We start from the raw sequence: 17,497 nt of genomic DNA, 5'->3' as shown, positions 1-17,497 counted from the left end.
CCTCTAGAGAGGTCACAAGATTTTTTATTATTTGACCTACTGACCTAGTTATTGAAGGCACGTGACCCAGTTTCGAAACTGACCTAGATATCATCAAGGTGAACATTCTGACCAATTTTCATGAAGATCCATTCAAAAGTATGGCCTCTAGAGAGGTCACAAGGTTTTTCTATTTTTAGACCTACTGACCTAGTTTTTGACCGCAGTTGACCCAGTTTCAAATCTGACCTAGATATCATCAAGATGAACATTCAGACCAATTTTCATATAGTTCCCTTGAAAAATATGGCCTCTAGAGAGGTCACAAGGCTTTTTTGTTATTTGACCTACTGACCTAGTTATTAAAAACACGTGACCAAGTTTCGAAAAAGACCTAGATATCATCAAGGTGAACATTCTGACTTACTTTCATGAAGATCCATCGAAAAGTATGGCCTCTAGAGAGGTCACAAGGTTTTTCTATTTTTAGACCTACTGACCTAGTTTTTGACCGCAGTTGACCCAGTTTCGAACTTGACCTAGATATCATCAAGATAAAAATTCTGACCAATTTTCATACAGATCCCATGAAAAATATGGCCTCTAGAGAGGTCACAAGGTTTTTTTCTTACTTGACCTACTGACCTAGTTATTGATGGCATGTGACCCAGTTTCGAACTTGACCTAGATATCATCAAGGTGAACATTCTGACCAATTTTCATGAAGATCCATTCACAAGTATGGCCTCTAGAGAGGTCACAAGGTTTTTCTATTTTTAGACCTACTGACCTAGTTTTTGACCGCAGTTGACCCAGTTTCGAACTTGACCTAGATATCATCAAGATGAACATTCAAACCAACTTTCATACAGATCTCATGAAAAATATGGCCTCTAGAGAGGTCACAAGGTTTTTTTATTATTTGACCTACTGACCTACTTTTTGACCGCAGTTGACCCAGTTTCGAACTTGACCTAGATATCATCAAGATGAACATTCTGACCAACTTTCATACAGATCCCATGAAAAATATGGCCTCTAGAGAGGTCATAAGGTTTTATTATTATTTGACCTACTGACCTAGTTTTTGACGGCACTTGACCCAGTTTCGAACTTGACCTAGATATCATCAAGATGAACATTCTGAATAACTTTCATGAAGATCCCATGAAAAATATGGCCTCTAGAGAGGTCACAAGGTTTTTTTATTATTTGACCTACTGACCTACTTTTTGATCACAGTTGACCCAGTTTCGAACTTGACCTAGATATCATCAAGATGAACATTCTGACCAACTTTCATACAGATCCCATGAAAAATATGGCCTCTAGAGAGGTCACAAAGTTTTTTTATTATTTGACCTACTGACCTAGTTTTTGATCGCAGTTGACCCAGTTTCGAACTTGACCTAGATATCATCAAGATAAACATTCTGACCAACTTTCATAAAGATCCCATGAAAAATGTGACCTCTAGAGTGGTCACAAGCAAAAGTTTACGCACGCACGGACGGACGCACGGACGCTGCGTGATCACAAAAGCTCACATTGTCACTTTGTGACATGTGAGCTAAAAAAGTTATTAAAAATAAGCTATTTATAGTAACGTAAAAGGGAAGTAATTAAAAAAAATAAATACTGTAAGTGGACAAAAGAAGGATCTACCAAATAAATCTGTTGACATAAAAGAAATTTCAGATCAGTATCTTCATTAGTTATGGAGATATAACAATTTTAATTTGAAATAAAGGGAGGTAATCTGACATAAAATCAGTCCATAGTTATCTACCCTGATTGTCTCAGTCCAACTAATAACAATAATGAAATTTCAAATAAGTCCTGTAAGTACTTACTGATATAAATCCATTTTGATTACAATCAGGGGAGGTAATCAGATATAAAATAACTCTGGAACCTATGATTGGATCTGATTTGTCATGGAATCCAAGATATATTGTTGTTGAAGATATTTTGGAAGTTTGTATCAAATAAAACCATAAATGAAGTCTCTATATGGCTGCAAAAGCCAAAATAGCCAATTTTGGACCTTTAAGGGGCCATAACTCTGGAACCCATGATGGAATCTGGCCAGTTCAAAAAAGGAAGCAAGATCTTGTGGTGATACAAGTTGTGTGCAAGTTTGGTTAAAATCAAATCATAAATGAAGCTGCTATTGTGCAGACAAGGTCAAAACAGCTAATTTTGGCCCTTTCAGGGGCCATAACTCTGGAACCCATTATGGGATCCGGCCAGTTCAAGAAAGGAACCGAGATCTTATGGTGGCACAAGTTTTGTGCAAGTTTGATTAAATTCAAATCATAAATGAAGCTGCTATTGTGCAGACAAGGTCAAAATAGCTAATTTTGGCCCTTTCAGGGGCTATAACTCTGGAACCCATAATGGGATCTCGCCAGTTCAAGAAAGGAACCGAGATCATATGGTGATACAAGTTGTGTGCAAGTTTGGTTAAAATAAAATCATAAATGAAGCTGCTATTGTGCAGACAAGGTCAAAATAGCTAATTCTGGCCCTTTCAGGGGCCGTAACTCTGGAACCCATAACGGAATCTGACCAGTTCAAGAAAGGAACCAAGATCTTATGGTGATACAAGTTGTGTGCAAGTTTGGTAAAAATCAAATCATAAATAAAGCTGCTATTGTGCAGACAAGGTCAAAATAGCTAATTTTGGCCCTTTCAGGCGCCATAACTCTGGAACCCATAATGGGATCTGGCCAGTTCAAGAAAGGAACCGTGATCTTATGGTGATACAAGTTGTGTGCAAGTTTGGTTAAAATAAAATCATAAATGAAACCACTATCGTGCAGACAAGAAATTGTTGATGCACGCACGCACGCACGTCCACACGACGGACGAAGGGTGATCACAAAAGCTCACCTTGTCACTATGTGACAGGTGAGCTAATAACTCTGGAACCTACGATTGGATCTGATTTGTCATGGAATCCAAGATTTATTGTTGCTGAAGATATTTTGGAAGTTTGTATCAAATCAAACCATATATGAAGTCTCTATATGGCTGCAAAAGCCAAAATAGCCAATTTTGGACCTTTAAGGGGCTATAACTCTGGAACCCATGATGGAATCTGGCCAGCTGAAGAAAGGAAGCAAGATCTTGTGGTGATACAAGTTGTGTGCAACTTTGGTTAAAATCAAATCATAAATGAAGCTGCTATTGTGCAGACAAGGTCAAAATAGCTCATTTTGGCCCTTTCAGGGGCCATAACTCTGGAACCCATTATGTGATCTAGCCTATTCAAGAAAGGAACTGAGATCTTATGGTGACACAAGTTTTGTGCAAGTTTGATTAAAATCAAATCAAAAATGAAGCTGCTATTGTGCAGACAAGGTCAAAATAGCTAATTCTGGCCCTTTCAGGGGCCATCACTCTGGAACCCATAAAGGAATCTCGCCAGTTCAAGAAAGGAACCAAGATCTTATGGTGATACAAGTTGTGTGCAAGTTTGGTTAAAATAAAATCATAAATGAAGCTGCTATTGTGCAGACAAGGTCAAAATAGCTAATTCTGGCCTTTCCAGGGGCCATAACTCTGGAACCCATAATGGAATCTGGCCAGTTCAAAAAAGGAACCAAGATCTTATGGTGATACAAGTTGTGTGCCAGTTTGGTAAAAATCAAATCATAAATAAAGCTGCTATTGTGCAGACAAGGTCAAAATAGCATATTCTGGCCCTTTCAGGGGCCATCACTCTGGAACCCATAAAGGAATCTCGCCAGTTCAAGAAAGGAACCAAGATCTTATGGTGATACAAGTTGTGTGCAAGTTTGGTTAAAATAAAATCATAAATGAAGCTGCTATTGTGCAGACAAGGTCAAAATAGCTAATTCTGGCCTTTCCAGGGGCCATTACTCTGGAACCCATAATGGAATCTGGCCAGTTCAAGAAAGGAACCAAGATCTTATGGTGATACAAGTTGTGTGCCAGTTTGGTAAAAATCAAATCATAAATAAAGCTGCTATTGTGCAGACAAGGTCAAAATAGCTAATTTTGGCCCTTTCATGGGCCATAACTCTGGAACCCATAATGGGATCTGGCCAGTTCAAGAAAGGAACCGTGATCTGATGGTGATACAAGTTGTGTGCAAGTTTGGTTAAAATAAAATCATAAATGAAACCAATATCGTGCAGGCAAGAAATTGTTGACGGACGCACGGACGGACGTTCTAACGAAACGGTCTTTATGTGACTCCCCCATTGTTCTCTCTATTGTTCTAACAGTCACATAAAAAGAAAAATAGTCACATAAACAGAACGGAATGAATGACATCAAAGAGAAAGTACTGTTATGCAGTCACTTAACCATCATTTCGCGGGCACGCACGGACGGACGGACTGACGACGGGTGATCACAAAAGCTCACCTTGTCACTATGTGACAGGTGAGCTAATAAAAGATGTATATTACTTTACGAAACAAGTGTCAGTATACATATATAAACAGGGCTCCAGATAATTTTTTTGGCCAATGAGTATTTACTCAACATATTTTTTGTGAACGAGTAAAATGGTAAAATCTGAAATTGACTAGAAGTAATTTTACTCCTGAAAATTTATAAATGTGAAAAAACCAGAAATCAGTTTTATAACATATTTATTGGGTGTAACACCCATGCATTTGTTTGCAGTTTAGTTTCAATTCATCATTTAAGTTTTTGCTTCTTTTTTCCCCTTGGCTTGCTTTGGCTTCACACTCGCTACCGAATAAAATAGAATATTCAATATACCTTTAGCTATGTTTTGGGGATCAGTTTTGTTGGTTTAAAGTATGCCTAGAGTGTTTGTTCACTTATACATTCTTAGAAAGAGACATTTTTGTTTATTCCGCACCGGAAGTTGATATTTTAAATCGACACCGCTTTAAAACACACAATACCGTACCATCAATATTAATTCCCAACTAATTGATATACGCAGACATTGAGTGTAAAAAATAGTTTAACCTAGGTTTGTAGAGTACCATTCAATGCGTGTTTATGTTCAATGTGGGAGAATTAATGCCGACTGTGCTCGGTTACATAAATTTTCAAAGAACTGTTACAGATGTTCGTTTTGATGCATTTGCAATAGCGTGCTAGTGGTGAAATTTCACATAACAAGGTGGAACACAGTTTTCAGCAATTGTTTATCTTTATTTCTTTACAAATGACATTCATTTTCATGGGGAAACAACTTTTTCTCGACGATTACTTAAAATATTCGGAAAAAGTTGTTTCCCTTTGAAAGTGAACACCATTTGTACTTAAAGTATTCCGAAAAAGTTGTCTCCCTTTGAAAATGAATACCATTTGTAAAGAAATTAAGATAAACAATTGCTGAAAACTGTGTTCCACCTTGTTATGCGAAATTTCACCACTCGCACGCTATTGCAAATGCATCAAAACGAACATATGTGACTATTCTTTAATAATGGTGAGTTTTTAAAGGTGTTTAACTGTCCGGAAGTGAAGCCCCTTTAGGCAGCCCTTTTCCGGAATTAAATGTTTTTATCAGTATACTGACACTAGTTTCGTAAAGTAATATATATGTTTTACATGCTGTTCAATTTTCATGACAAACAACTCTTTCTTTCTATGATTTGGTGTTGTTTGAGTTTTGTTTCTCAAGGCCTAATTCTCATCCTTAAACAGTTAATTGTTTGCAGATTGTGACAGTAGGTGTAAGATAAGTAATGCCTCGGGCGTGAATTTCTCGATGAAAAAGAGGATTATAGACAACTATCAAAATTATGTTTGAAGATTAGAACATCGATTTCCCGGCTACCTGATATGGAGTTTTAAGTATTTTAATGCAAAATGTGTGAAAAATAAGCTCAAATTGGCCGTCTTTTTATGTTCGTCGAAGTTTATTTTACGGGTCGTGCCTTTCATGTGTGACTTTATTGCTGGCTCGCCCATATTTGATAAATTTATGATAGAGTCACAAACAGCGCACAATGCTTTGCTGAGATCGGCCTTGAATGGTTTCAACCACACTTTATAGTATTCCTTCCGACACCATTCAAAATTAAATTTGCAGTTTCCTTTAGATTGACTCATTTTTCACGCTTGTCGTGGGTGCTGCCATTTACCGGAAATGTTGTCGTAGCAACAGTCGGTGTCAAGGTAAATTACGCCGCATGAGTCACACGTTCGTACTAAAAACTATTCCTACTTAGCGAAAACCCAAGTTCAGACGTCTGTAATCAATAAACAACCTTCGATACTCAATCTTTAAAAAAACTTTCTCGTGAAATACACTGCCTGACAGAATTTTTCAAGGCAATTTCTACATTTTCCATGATCTGTTTGGGATTTCCATGATATTTCCATGATAAAATCTATCTTTTAGAAATTTCCATGATATTTCCATGATAGAGTGATTTCCCATGATATTTCCGGGTCTGTGCGAGCCCTGTGTGACCTTGACCTTTGACCTACTGACCTCAAAATCAACAGGGGTCATCTGCTCGTCATGACCAACCTCCCTCTCATCATGACCAACCTCCCTATCACTTTTCATGATTCTAGGCCCAAGCGTTCTCAAGTTATCATCTGGAAACCGTTTTAACTGTTCCGGGTCATTGTGACCTTGACCCTTGACCTACTGACCTCAAATTCGAACTTGACCTGTATTTTATGATGCTACACCCGTATAACAAAATTTGTGATCCTAGGCCCAAGCATTCTCAAGTTATCATCCGGAAACCGTTCAACTGTTCCGGGTCATTGTGATCTTGACCTTTAACCTGTTTTTATGATCAGTCAGGGGTGTAACTGTTTTAAGTTATGTAACCTATTTCAGTTACTTTTCCAACATAATTCAAGCATTTTATAACCTGTATTACTTATAAAATATAGTTAACTCTGGTAAGTTATTCAAACAAGAGGGTCACGATGACCCTGGATCGCTCACCTGAGTAATATGAGCTGCATGTTTCAAATGTCAAACTGATGATTTTTAGAAATTTTTTGGAAGATTTTCCGATGTACAATCATGTAACCCCTGGGGCGGGGCCAATTTTACCCCGGGGTCATGATTTATATAAAGTTTGTAGAGGTCTACTAGGCAATGTTACATATCAAATATCTAAGATCTAGGCCTTCTGGTTTATTTTTAGCAAATTTATGAAGATTTCCCAATGTACAATCAAGTAACCCCTGGGGCTGGGTCAATTTGACCCTGGGGGGGTCAAGATTTGAACAAATTTTGTAGAGGTCCACAAGGCAATGCTACATGTCAAATATCTAAGCTCTAGGCCTTCTAGTTTATTTTTAGAAAATTTTGAAGATTTTTCTATGTACAATCAAGTAACCCCATGGGGTGGGGTCATGATTTGAACAAATTTTGAAGAAGTCTACTAGGCAATGCTACAAGTCAAATATCTAAGCTCTAGGCCTTCTGGTTTATTTTCAGAAAATTTTTGAAGATTTTCCTATGTAAAATCAAGTGACCCCCGGGGCAGGGTCAATTTTGACCCTGAGGGTCATGATTTGAAAAAATTTTGTAGAGGTCCACTAGGCAATGCTACATGTCAAATATCTAAGCTCTAGGCCTTCTGGTTTATTTTTTTTTAAATTTTGAAGATTTTCCTATAGAAATCTATGTAAAATCAAGTGACCCCGGGGTCATGATTTGAATAACTTTAGTAGAGGTCCACTAGGCAATGCTACATGTCAAATATCTAAGCTCTAGGGCTTCTGGTTTTTGAGAAGAAGAGTTTTTAAGATTTTCCTATGTAAAATCAAGTGACCCCTGGGGCGGGGTCAATTTTGACCCCGGAGTCATGATTTGATCAAATCTGGTAGAGGTCTACTAGGCAATGCTTCACACCAAATATCTAAGCTCTAGGGCTTCTAGTTTTTGAGAAGATTTTTAAAGTTTTTCCTTTCGGTTGCCATGGCAACCAGAGTTCTGCATGGAATTCAATTCTTTGAACAATTTTTGTACAGCTTCAACCAAGGAACATTCTTGTGAAGTTTGGATGAAATTGGCCTAGCGGTTTATAAGGAGATGTCGTTTAAAGTAAAAGTTTACGGACAACCGGTGACAGACGCCGGACAGTGAGTGATCAGAATAGCTCACCCTGAGCCTTTGGCTCTGGTTACCTAAAAGGTCTTTTTACTGTTCTCACAAAGTGACCTTTAAAGTGAAATTAGTAGCAAACTGTGGTTAAAACAATTCTCTTTTAGTCTGATCATGACCTGATAAACATAATGGGATGTTAAGAGTTTTATAGCTTTAAAACTCTGGCGTAAAATTATCAAGCTTGCGTAAAAAGTTTACTGAATAGCTGGAAAGATAAGTTCAAGGATTCAGGAAATAATTGCATTAGTCTCATTCAAAATGAGGAATTGGCACAGGAGGGCTTTGAAATATTTTATGATAACTGAAACAAGTTATGAAAGTATAAGCAATAACTCAAATGGGTTATAAACTGCAATAACTTGAAACAGTTACAACCCTGACTGATCATGATGTTACACCTGTGTCCAAATAAATAACTTATATCTGTCAAGCCTTTCATGAGTTATTGTCGGGAAACCATGAAAACCAACAGACCGACAAGCTCACTCCTATATACCCACCCAAACTGTTTGTGGGAGTACAATAATCTAAAATCATGGCCTCCATGCGAGCTTCTTAGATTCCAAGTTTGCTCGCAATACCCTATTCCTTACTTAAGTTACTGAGCTGAAACACTTTTCTGTTTTTAGTGAAGGTGACCTTGAGCTTGACTCCAGTGACCAGAACCCATACCGTACATCAGTCTCCAAGAAAGCTATATATGTACTAAGCTTGGCCACAATATCCCATAGTGAAAATGGACCCTATAATGCAGCAATTTTTTTGCTATTTTTACAGCCAAATACAGGCGTTTTCTCCTTGCCAAAAATAAGTTATATTTTCCCTTAAAGAAGGTCATATTTTCCCCTTGGAATTTAAAGAAAATGTTTCGTAACATGCATTGTGAATTTTTTTTATAAAAGTCAGCATTTATATACTGTTCACAGGCTGTCTAGCATACCCTGAGAAAAAATTAGGGCTAATTTTAGGGCGATTTGTACAAAAAAATAGGGCTAAAATTAGGAATTTGGTACAATTTTAAGGAAATTTTAGGGCTAAATTTAGGAGTTTTCAAATTAAAATATGGACTTTAAAGACCATGTAATGTGCTTACCTTTATGTGATTGACATAAAAGTAACTCACAAATAGTGCTTTATTTACAGAAAAGACGTCTACCACTGGTAAACTGCTTTGAACTGTACTAAACTGTTTTTTTCTGAATTAGAAGAACTTTTAAACAACATTTAAAACATTTTCTCTTTTTGATAATTGCAAAAAAAGTTAAAAAATTAGGATTTTTTGTGAAAAAATAGGGCCTTTTTAGGAATTTCCTTTGATTTTTTTAAAAAAATAGGAATTTTAGCCAAATTGAAAAAAAATAGGAAAAAGTAGGAATTTTAGGGACGCTAGACAGCCTGTGTTCAATACCTTAAAGCCAGGCAGGTATGCCTAAAAATGCTGCAATGGAAATGGGTCTGCAATTTCAAACTTAAACCATCAATTAAGAAATATGTGGAGAGTCACCTTATCATAAATTTTATGGAGAGTTTTCATCAATTTTCCATGTCCCTGAAGACCAGTCTGACATTGGACAAACACATCTTTCACTGAAGCACGGTCACCCATCTTTATTCCTGAAAATACATTCAAGTTCATTACAAGAGGGCCATGATGACCCTGTATCACTCAAAAGAGTTTCAAAGTTCAAACAGGTTCTAACAAGTAACATTTTGCTAAATAACCTTGAAAACAGGCCTGAAAAGTCAGGAAAGAAGATTTTCAAAGTTTTACATAGAGCCAGATTAAAAAAAAGGTAGACCCACCCCTGGCAGCCATGTTTTTTTCAGGGATGTCAATAAAATATTTCAATAACTGGTTAACCACAGCTGACCGAACATGACGGACCATATGACTCAATGCACTTTTACTTAGACATTGGGAAAGACTTGGACATTATCAATACATCCCCGGATGCTGCTGAATTTACTGAAAGATTACATTTTACTTATTTATCTTTCTGTAAGTGATGTTTTTAGTATTGATGATAAATATTAACCATTCACAGACATACTGAGCAGATTTTGGGAATGCCACCAACACCGGTAAAATTGGGAAAATACATGTATAGACCTAGCCTGGGAATTCAGTCTGTCAATTTCTAACTATTTTTTCTACCTGCAAATTGACAGCCTGGGGAAACCTGTTTTCCGACCGCAGCGCCACCTATATTACACCCGAAATATGCAGGTGTTTAATAAAGAACGATAACTTCTGAATGCAAGAGTCCATGGCTATAAAAAGAAACGTAATTCTCACGGAAAAAACAGATTCGAATCGTGTATTTCCAAAGGTTTCCGAACATTTCCGGGCCATAGACAAATACAGTTTGTACCTCCCATAGCTTTTCCAGCAAGTTGTAACAACTTTTAAATATGTCAGTATAAACTTAAATTTGCGTGATAGCTATCAAGATGTTATTTTAATGCAGAACTAGTGATCTACGAAAATTGTCGAAATTTCGGCAGCATTGCCTCGTTTTCGATTCAAACAAGAGCAAATATGATCACATGTCAATCAGGCTAATTATAGAAAATCCATAATCAGTAGTTACATGGAAACTCCTTCAGATTTCCCCAGGCGTTGATAATATCAGAAACTCGATGAATGCCAATTAACACTAATTAGCGCAAACTAAGTGATATCTTTAATGCATAAATATTAGGTATGCTTTCTTCTGACAAAGCACAAATATTATCAACGGCTTCCCAGGCTAGTATAGACCTGAAATTTGTCTTAATTGGAAATAATAATAATAACCCCACATGATATGATATGAGTGCGTAAATACGGCGAAATAAAAAGGTAAATCGCAAACAGTAAATAATTAATCATAAGAAATGTAATTTATCTAACTAATATGATCCATCCACCCATTCCTCATTTCTGCTAGCCTTACTCATTTCGCTTATCGGGATGACATTTTTTGAACTGATATTTTAAAGTTCTCCCTTTAAGCCTTACCCCTATCTGCATTTTATTGTTAGGAAAACGAAGACATTAAAAAATCCAAAAAAGTCATAATATACTGATCAGACTTACTTGCTTTAATAAATTAAACATTAATATTCATGTAGAAACTTCAAATGTGTTGAATTTAATGCATATTTTTTAAATAAGAGACTTAAATCTTCGAAAATATTATGTGGAGGTGCGAGGAGATATCTACCCTAACACTAAATTGCAGAAACAAAACACAAAATATACATTCATAAAATGTCAGCGAAGCAAGTTTATGCTTTAATGTCAACATAAATTCATTATCAGAGATGTAATCATTACAAATACTTTGTACATGTACCAGAAAACGTTCCCAACAGATTTCATTGGGGATTTCCTAACAGAAACATGCAGAATAAGTTTGGACTTGACGGAGACAGCGACAGTCAAAAGTTATCATGCTGTCCCGAAACATCCTATTATCTGGACTACATTTCTGCATGAAGTGTGAAAGTAGCAATATGCATCCCCTTAAATTCAACCCATTTGAAGTTTCTACACGAATATTGGCCTTACTCATTTGGCTTATCGGGATGACTTATTTTATGATCTGATATTTTATAGTTGTCATCCCTCTAAGCCTTACCTGTATCTGCATTTTACTGTTGGGAAAACGAAGACATTAAAAAATCCAAAAAGTCATAATATACTGGTCACAGTTACTTGCTTTAATAAATTAAACATTAATATTCATGTAGAAACTTCAAATGGGTTGAATTTAATTCATATTTTTAAATGAGAGTCTTAAATCTTCAAAAATATGATGCGACAGGTGCAAGGAGATCTCTACCCCAACACCGGTTTCAGTAAACAGCAGACTGCCGATGACACAAAATTGCAGAAACAAAACACAAAAATGTCAGCCAGGCAAGTCTATGCTTTAATGTCAACATAAAATTCATTATCAGAGATGTAATCATTACAAATACTTTGTACATGTACCAGAAAACGTTCCCAACGGATTTAATTGGGGATTTCCTAACAGAAATATGCAGAATAAGTTTGGACGTGACAGAGACAGTCAACAGTTATCACGCTGTCCAAAAACGTCCTATTATTTGGACTACATGAATATTAATGTTTAATTTATTAAAGCAAGTAAGTCTGACCCGTATATTATGACTTTTTTGGATCTTTTAATGTCTTCCTTTTCCTAACAGTAGCATGGAGTTCCCTCTTATCATGGTACTAACGGTCTGAACATAAATAACATATCAATAAAGTCTTACCTTCAGTTTGTTTTCTGTATCAAAACATTAAGCCACTGGTCTGCAATAACTTGCAAATAATCTTTCTTTCTCTGTTGGTGGAGAAAGTGTAAAAAAAACACAAGAAAATATCAGCCATATTTGACCTACTTAAACAATCCCATAGTTCCCAAATATCGCAGTATTTGATTTTGACAGCTGCTGGACACGCCTTCTTGCGTCATCATGTGACAGCAACAATTTCATTCATAAAAACAATGCATCAGACAAACTTTCTGAAGTTGTCCGGGCTGTGGATTTAGTTTAACTTGAAAGTTGAACTAGAAAATGCTTTTGTAAAAAAGCGCATGTCTCCCCCAATGCAAAGTCCTATAGGCAAGAAGTCAATAGGGTTCAGGAGCGAAAGTCAAAGAGACACTGATGGTTGGCTGCAATAGGGATCATCTACTTGGCATGTCCAGTCATCCCGCTAAATTTCAACACTCGTGGCCTAGTGGTTCTCAAGTTACTGTTCAGGATCCTGTGACCTTGACCTTTGATCAAGTGACCTCAAAATAAATAGGGTCATCTACTCTGCATGTCCAATCATCCTATTAAGTTTCAACATTGTAGGTCAAGTGGTTCTCAAGTTATTTCCAAAAAATGATTTTACATGAACAGGCCACTGTGACCTTGACCTTTAATAGACTGACCCCAAAATCAATAGGGGTCATCTACTATGCATGTTCAATCATCCTATGAAGTTTCAACATTCTGGGTCAAGTGGTTCTCAAGTTATTGATCGGAACTGGTTATCAATGTTCAGGCCACTGTGACCCTGACCTTTAATGGAGTGACCCCAAAAACAATAGGGGTCATTTACTCTGCATGAACAATCATCCTATGAAGTTTCAACATTCTGGGTCGAGAGGTTCTCAAGTTATTGATTAGAAATGGTTTTCCATGTTAAGGCCCCTGTGACCTTGACCTTTAACAGAGTGACCCTAAAATTGTTAGGGGTCATCTACTCTGCATGACCAATCATCCTATGAAGTTTCATCACTCTGGGTCAAGTGGTTCTCAAGTTACTGACCGGAAATGGTTTTCAATGTTCGGGCCCCTGTGACCTTGACCTTTAACAGAGTGACCCTAAAATCGTTAGGGGTCATCTACTCTGCATGATCAATCATCCTATGAAGTTTCATCATTCTGGGTCAAGTGGTTCTCAAGTTACTGACCGGAAATGGTTTTCAATGTTCGGGCCCCTGTGACCTTGACCTTTAACAGAGTGACCCCAAAATCGTTAGGGGTCATCATCTCTGCATGATCAATCATCCTATTAAGTTTCAACATTCTGGGTCAAGTACTTCTCTAGTTATTGATCGGAAATGGTTTTCAATGTTTGGGCCCCTGTGACCTTGACCTTTGACGGAGTGACCCCAAAATCATTAGGGGTCATCTACTCTTCATGATCAATCATCCTATGAAGTTGCAACATTCTGGGTCAAGTGGTTCTCTAGTTATTGATCGGAAATGGTTTTCAATGTTCAGGCCCCTGTGACCTTGACCTTTGACGGAGTGACCTCAAAATCTATAGGGGTCATCTACTCTTCATGACCAATCATCCTATGAAGTTTCAACATTCTGGGTCAAGTGGTTCTCTAGTTATTGATCGGAAATGGTTTTCAATGTTCAGGCCCCTGTGACCTTGACCTTTGACGTAGTAACCCCAAAATCAATAGGGGTCATCTACTCTTTATGACCAATCATCCTATGAAGTTTCAACATTCTGGGTCAAGTGGTTCTCTAGTTATTGATCGGAAATGGTTTTCATTGTTCAGGCCCCCGTGACCTTGACCTTTGACAGAGTGACCCCAAAAACAATAGGGGTCGTCTACTCCAGCAGCCCTACAACCCTATGAAGTTTGAAGGTTCTAGGTCAAATGGTTCTCCAGTTATTGCCCGGAAATGAAGTGTGATGTACGGACGGACGGACAGGGCAAAAACAGAGGGGGGAGACATAATAACAGTGTTTTAGGTGGGAAAGGGTGATGAGCAGATGTATACATTTAAGATATTGGATGGCTGCGATAAAACTAAGTAATACTTACCATTTAAGATGGCATTTTGCAAAAAGTGTAAGCAAAATCCCAATGCCATGGTTCCAGTTTACAGATGTAGGTCACTGCGGTGGCGCTTGGCATAGTTTTCCGGCAAAAGGGAGATTACTGCGATATGAGAGAACCCCCGATATTACCAGACACCACTAGTAAATGCAGATACGGGTAAGGCTCAGAGGGATAACTATAAAATATCAGATCATAAAATAAGTCATCCCGATTTTTTTTTAAGCCAAATGAGTAATGCTAACACTAAGTTTTGGATCCGTCCATTACCATAGTTACAGAATAGATCTATATACATTATCGATACTTTTCCTTCCAATCCCTTGAATACAGTATATACCGGAGTCTGGTATATATCACAGGTGCAACAGATCTGTTTTTAATCACAGGGGTTCGGCTCAGGCCTAGGTCCAGGCCCTACCCTATAAGAAAAACACAAGGGAAATCATTTCACCTAGAGCAAAGTTCTATGTCCCTTCTGTTTTTCGCTTGCTATATTTTTTCTTAATAAATATTTTCTAAAACTATATATGCCATTTATTGTCTATTAAATTCCGCGCACGATGGTACCAAACTTTCTCACATGCGTGCTAGCAGGCGCGAGAAAACTGCATCCGAACTTTCAACAATGTTCCAAAATTTGTAGTCAACGGAAGTAATATCAACGGATTTGTAAACAAACACGATCTCTTGCGTTTAATCGACTGAAAAATCAGATAAGTATTGATATTTTAAGTAAATAACATTTAAAACTATATAAAATCATTACTTATTCATTAAGAAATCAATTACCATGTGACTAGAAAATCCCCTGAAGATTTGCTAGCCGTCCGGTAACCGGACGATTAAAACGCAGGCTAGGCGTCCGGCTACCGGACGGCTAGACACTTCCTTTTTATTTCGTTGAATCGTTGAATCATGAGCCCTGATCAGGTCGGAGATCATCACAAATCGGTGTGTTATCTACAAATCTGTAGTTAACACACCAATCAATAGTTTTCAGTAACTACCGATCTGTAGATAAATAAGAATAAAATATTAAAATACCCTTTTAATTTTGTAAACAAGAAAATCCGGGTGTTGATGAACGCTTGCAATAAATGGTATCAACTTCCGCTATCTGAACAAAGTTATTTCAAACAGTTCTGAGGAATAGTATCTTCCGTTTTTTGCATTTTTCAAACATCATAATTTTAATTCTACACAAATGCAGCCATTAAAATCAATTGAAACCACTTTATAACGCTTAAATTTGCATTTAAAACACCAACAGCATTTCCATGCCGTTGATCCATTCTTTGCAGTGATCCTGAGTGCTTTCCCATAATGCATTTTATGTAAGGAGTTATTTTTGGATGCTGTTGCAAGTAAAAGTATGGTGTACAAACAGGAGCATACATTAGTAATACCTTTACAGTATGAAATACATCATTTATTTGATGTACAAGTTTTACATATAATAGTTGCAATGCAGTATTATCCACTGTTTATTTTTAAGTTTTTGGGGGAATGGTGGCCGTGCCCGTAAGGAGGTGAAAACTGCGCCGTAACCAAAATAGGGGAAAACTTGCGTCGTGATAAAAGCAATATTTTTCATAGATATGTTGCACAAAGAAAGATAATTATTTAAAAGTACATTGCCTCATGTTTTAAATGGTACAATTTATATTATCGTGTCGATCTAGAAAGGTGGAAAGGGTTTTGGTGGCTGGAATATTATATGTATTTTTTTCAGTGGAATTTCTTTGAGAAATATGGGAAAGGGGCCAAATTTTGGCCCCAAAACGGACTAAAAATCACTGTTATCTATCTATCTTCCAGTACTGTTGATGGAGGGTGGGGCGGGGTGCAAAAATGGTTTATCAGTTGAGAAAAATTTAGACGCTATTGTCAATAAATATGGTATAAGAACCAAGTTACAAAATGTACCAATGCATTAACATTACCTTTCAAGCAGGCTATCCCCTTTATTTGAAGTAATTAGTTCTTCTTTTTCCAAAATTTTTGAGACTGGAAGGCATATGATATTATATATTCCCCCATTCTATGCTCCTACTTAATATTAAGCAAGTATTTATAGAAAGTAACAATCTAAACCTTTCATTAAAAATCGTGCAAAGTATTAATAATTTTAATTAAAGTTATTCCAACATTATCTAGGTCCTCCCCATTGCTTAAATCATTAATTAATGACTAAAGATATATCTATTGACAATTTATTTTATAAAGATATAGCTGACAATCTTTAGCAAAAGCTTTATGAAACAGTTAAATATGTATATGCAAAACTTTCAATGTCACAAAGGCGTTCGCGATTTTTACCCATACCCGTCTTCCGTACTTTAGCGACCTTTTGACGTGAGCCTGAAGATTTCAGTAAAAGTAGCCAATCACGAGCAGTGTTACATTGTTTACTTTACAAGATGGCGGATAACTTTTTTGCTTGAGATTTTTACAAGTAAAATGCATTTAGTAGTGAAACGTCAATTTATTTTCTGCTTCTGTATCTTTAATATTCGTTGTTGAAATTAAATTTAGACGTATTATCGGAGACTTGCCTCCGATAAAACTTGTTGAAGGATAGACATTTTCCGGATGATGAAAACAAACCTTTAAAATGAAAATTTCTAGATTTATGTATTGTGTATCTACAGATCGGTAGTTACTGATTGATGTGATCGGTATTTCTTCACGGTATAATTTTCACTCAGGTAGTATTTCACTAAATTTAATTAACGTGAGGCGGTATTGTTCATGAGACGCTTTTTAGAAAAAAATACAGCAAGCGAAAAAAACGAAGGGACATGGGCTGTTTTAAAAAAAATGGCAGGAAACCTGTAAAAATGATCAAAAATTAAAACAGGTCTAAGTAGCATTCTTATTACCTCATTTTAATAAGCTGTCATTGCAGGCTATAAAAATGGTTGCGTGCAAACAATACAACACATATTAAGTTTTTTATTGATCTTTAATTCAGCTGACCCAACAAAAAAAGAGAAAACAACATACCATCTTCAAAGTCACAGCAGAAACAAATAGTATAATTCTTTTGTGTCTTTTTATGCTA

General features: G+C 36.7%; 1 protein-coding gene across 1 annotated transcript in view; it reads right to left on the bottom strand.

Annotated features, from left to right (window-relative positions):
- The window catches only part of LOC123547008 (condensin complex subunit 3-like), a 166,552-nt gene that overhangs the window by 144,401 nt on the left and 4,654 nt on the right, over window positions 1-17,497 (bottom strand). Inside the window, exon 2 of the mRNA XM_053550534.1 lies at window positions 9,585-9,694. Coding sequence (XP_053406509.1) covers window positions 9,585-9,686 — 102 coding nt within the window. The 5' untranslated portion in view covers window positions 9,687-9,694. The remainder of the gene's footprint in view (window positions 1-9,584; window positions 9,695-17,497) is intronic.

Source organism: Mercenaria mercenaria, chromosome 9 (assembly GCF_021730395.1).
Source record: "Mercenaria mercenaria strain notata chromosome 9, MADL_Memer_1, whole genome shotgun sequence".
NCBI classification, from domain to species: Eukaryota; Metazoa; Mollusca; class Bivalvia; order Venerida; family Veneridae; genus Mercenaria; species Mercenaria mercenaria.
Note: the sequence above shows the minus strand (reverse complement) of the source record. Positions and strands in the feature narration are given on the sequence as shown.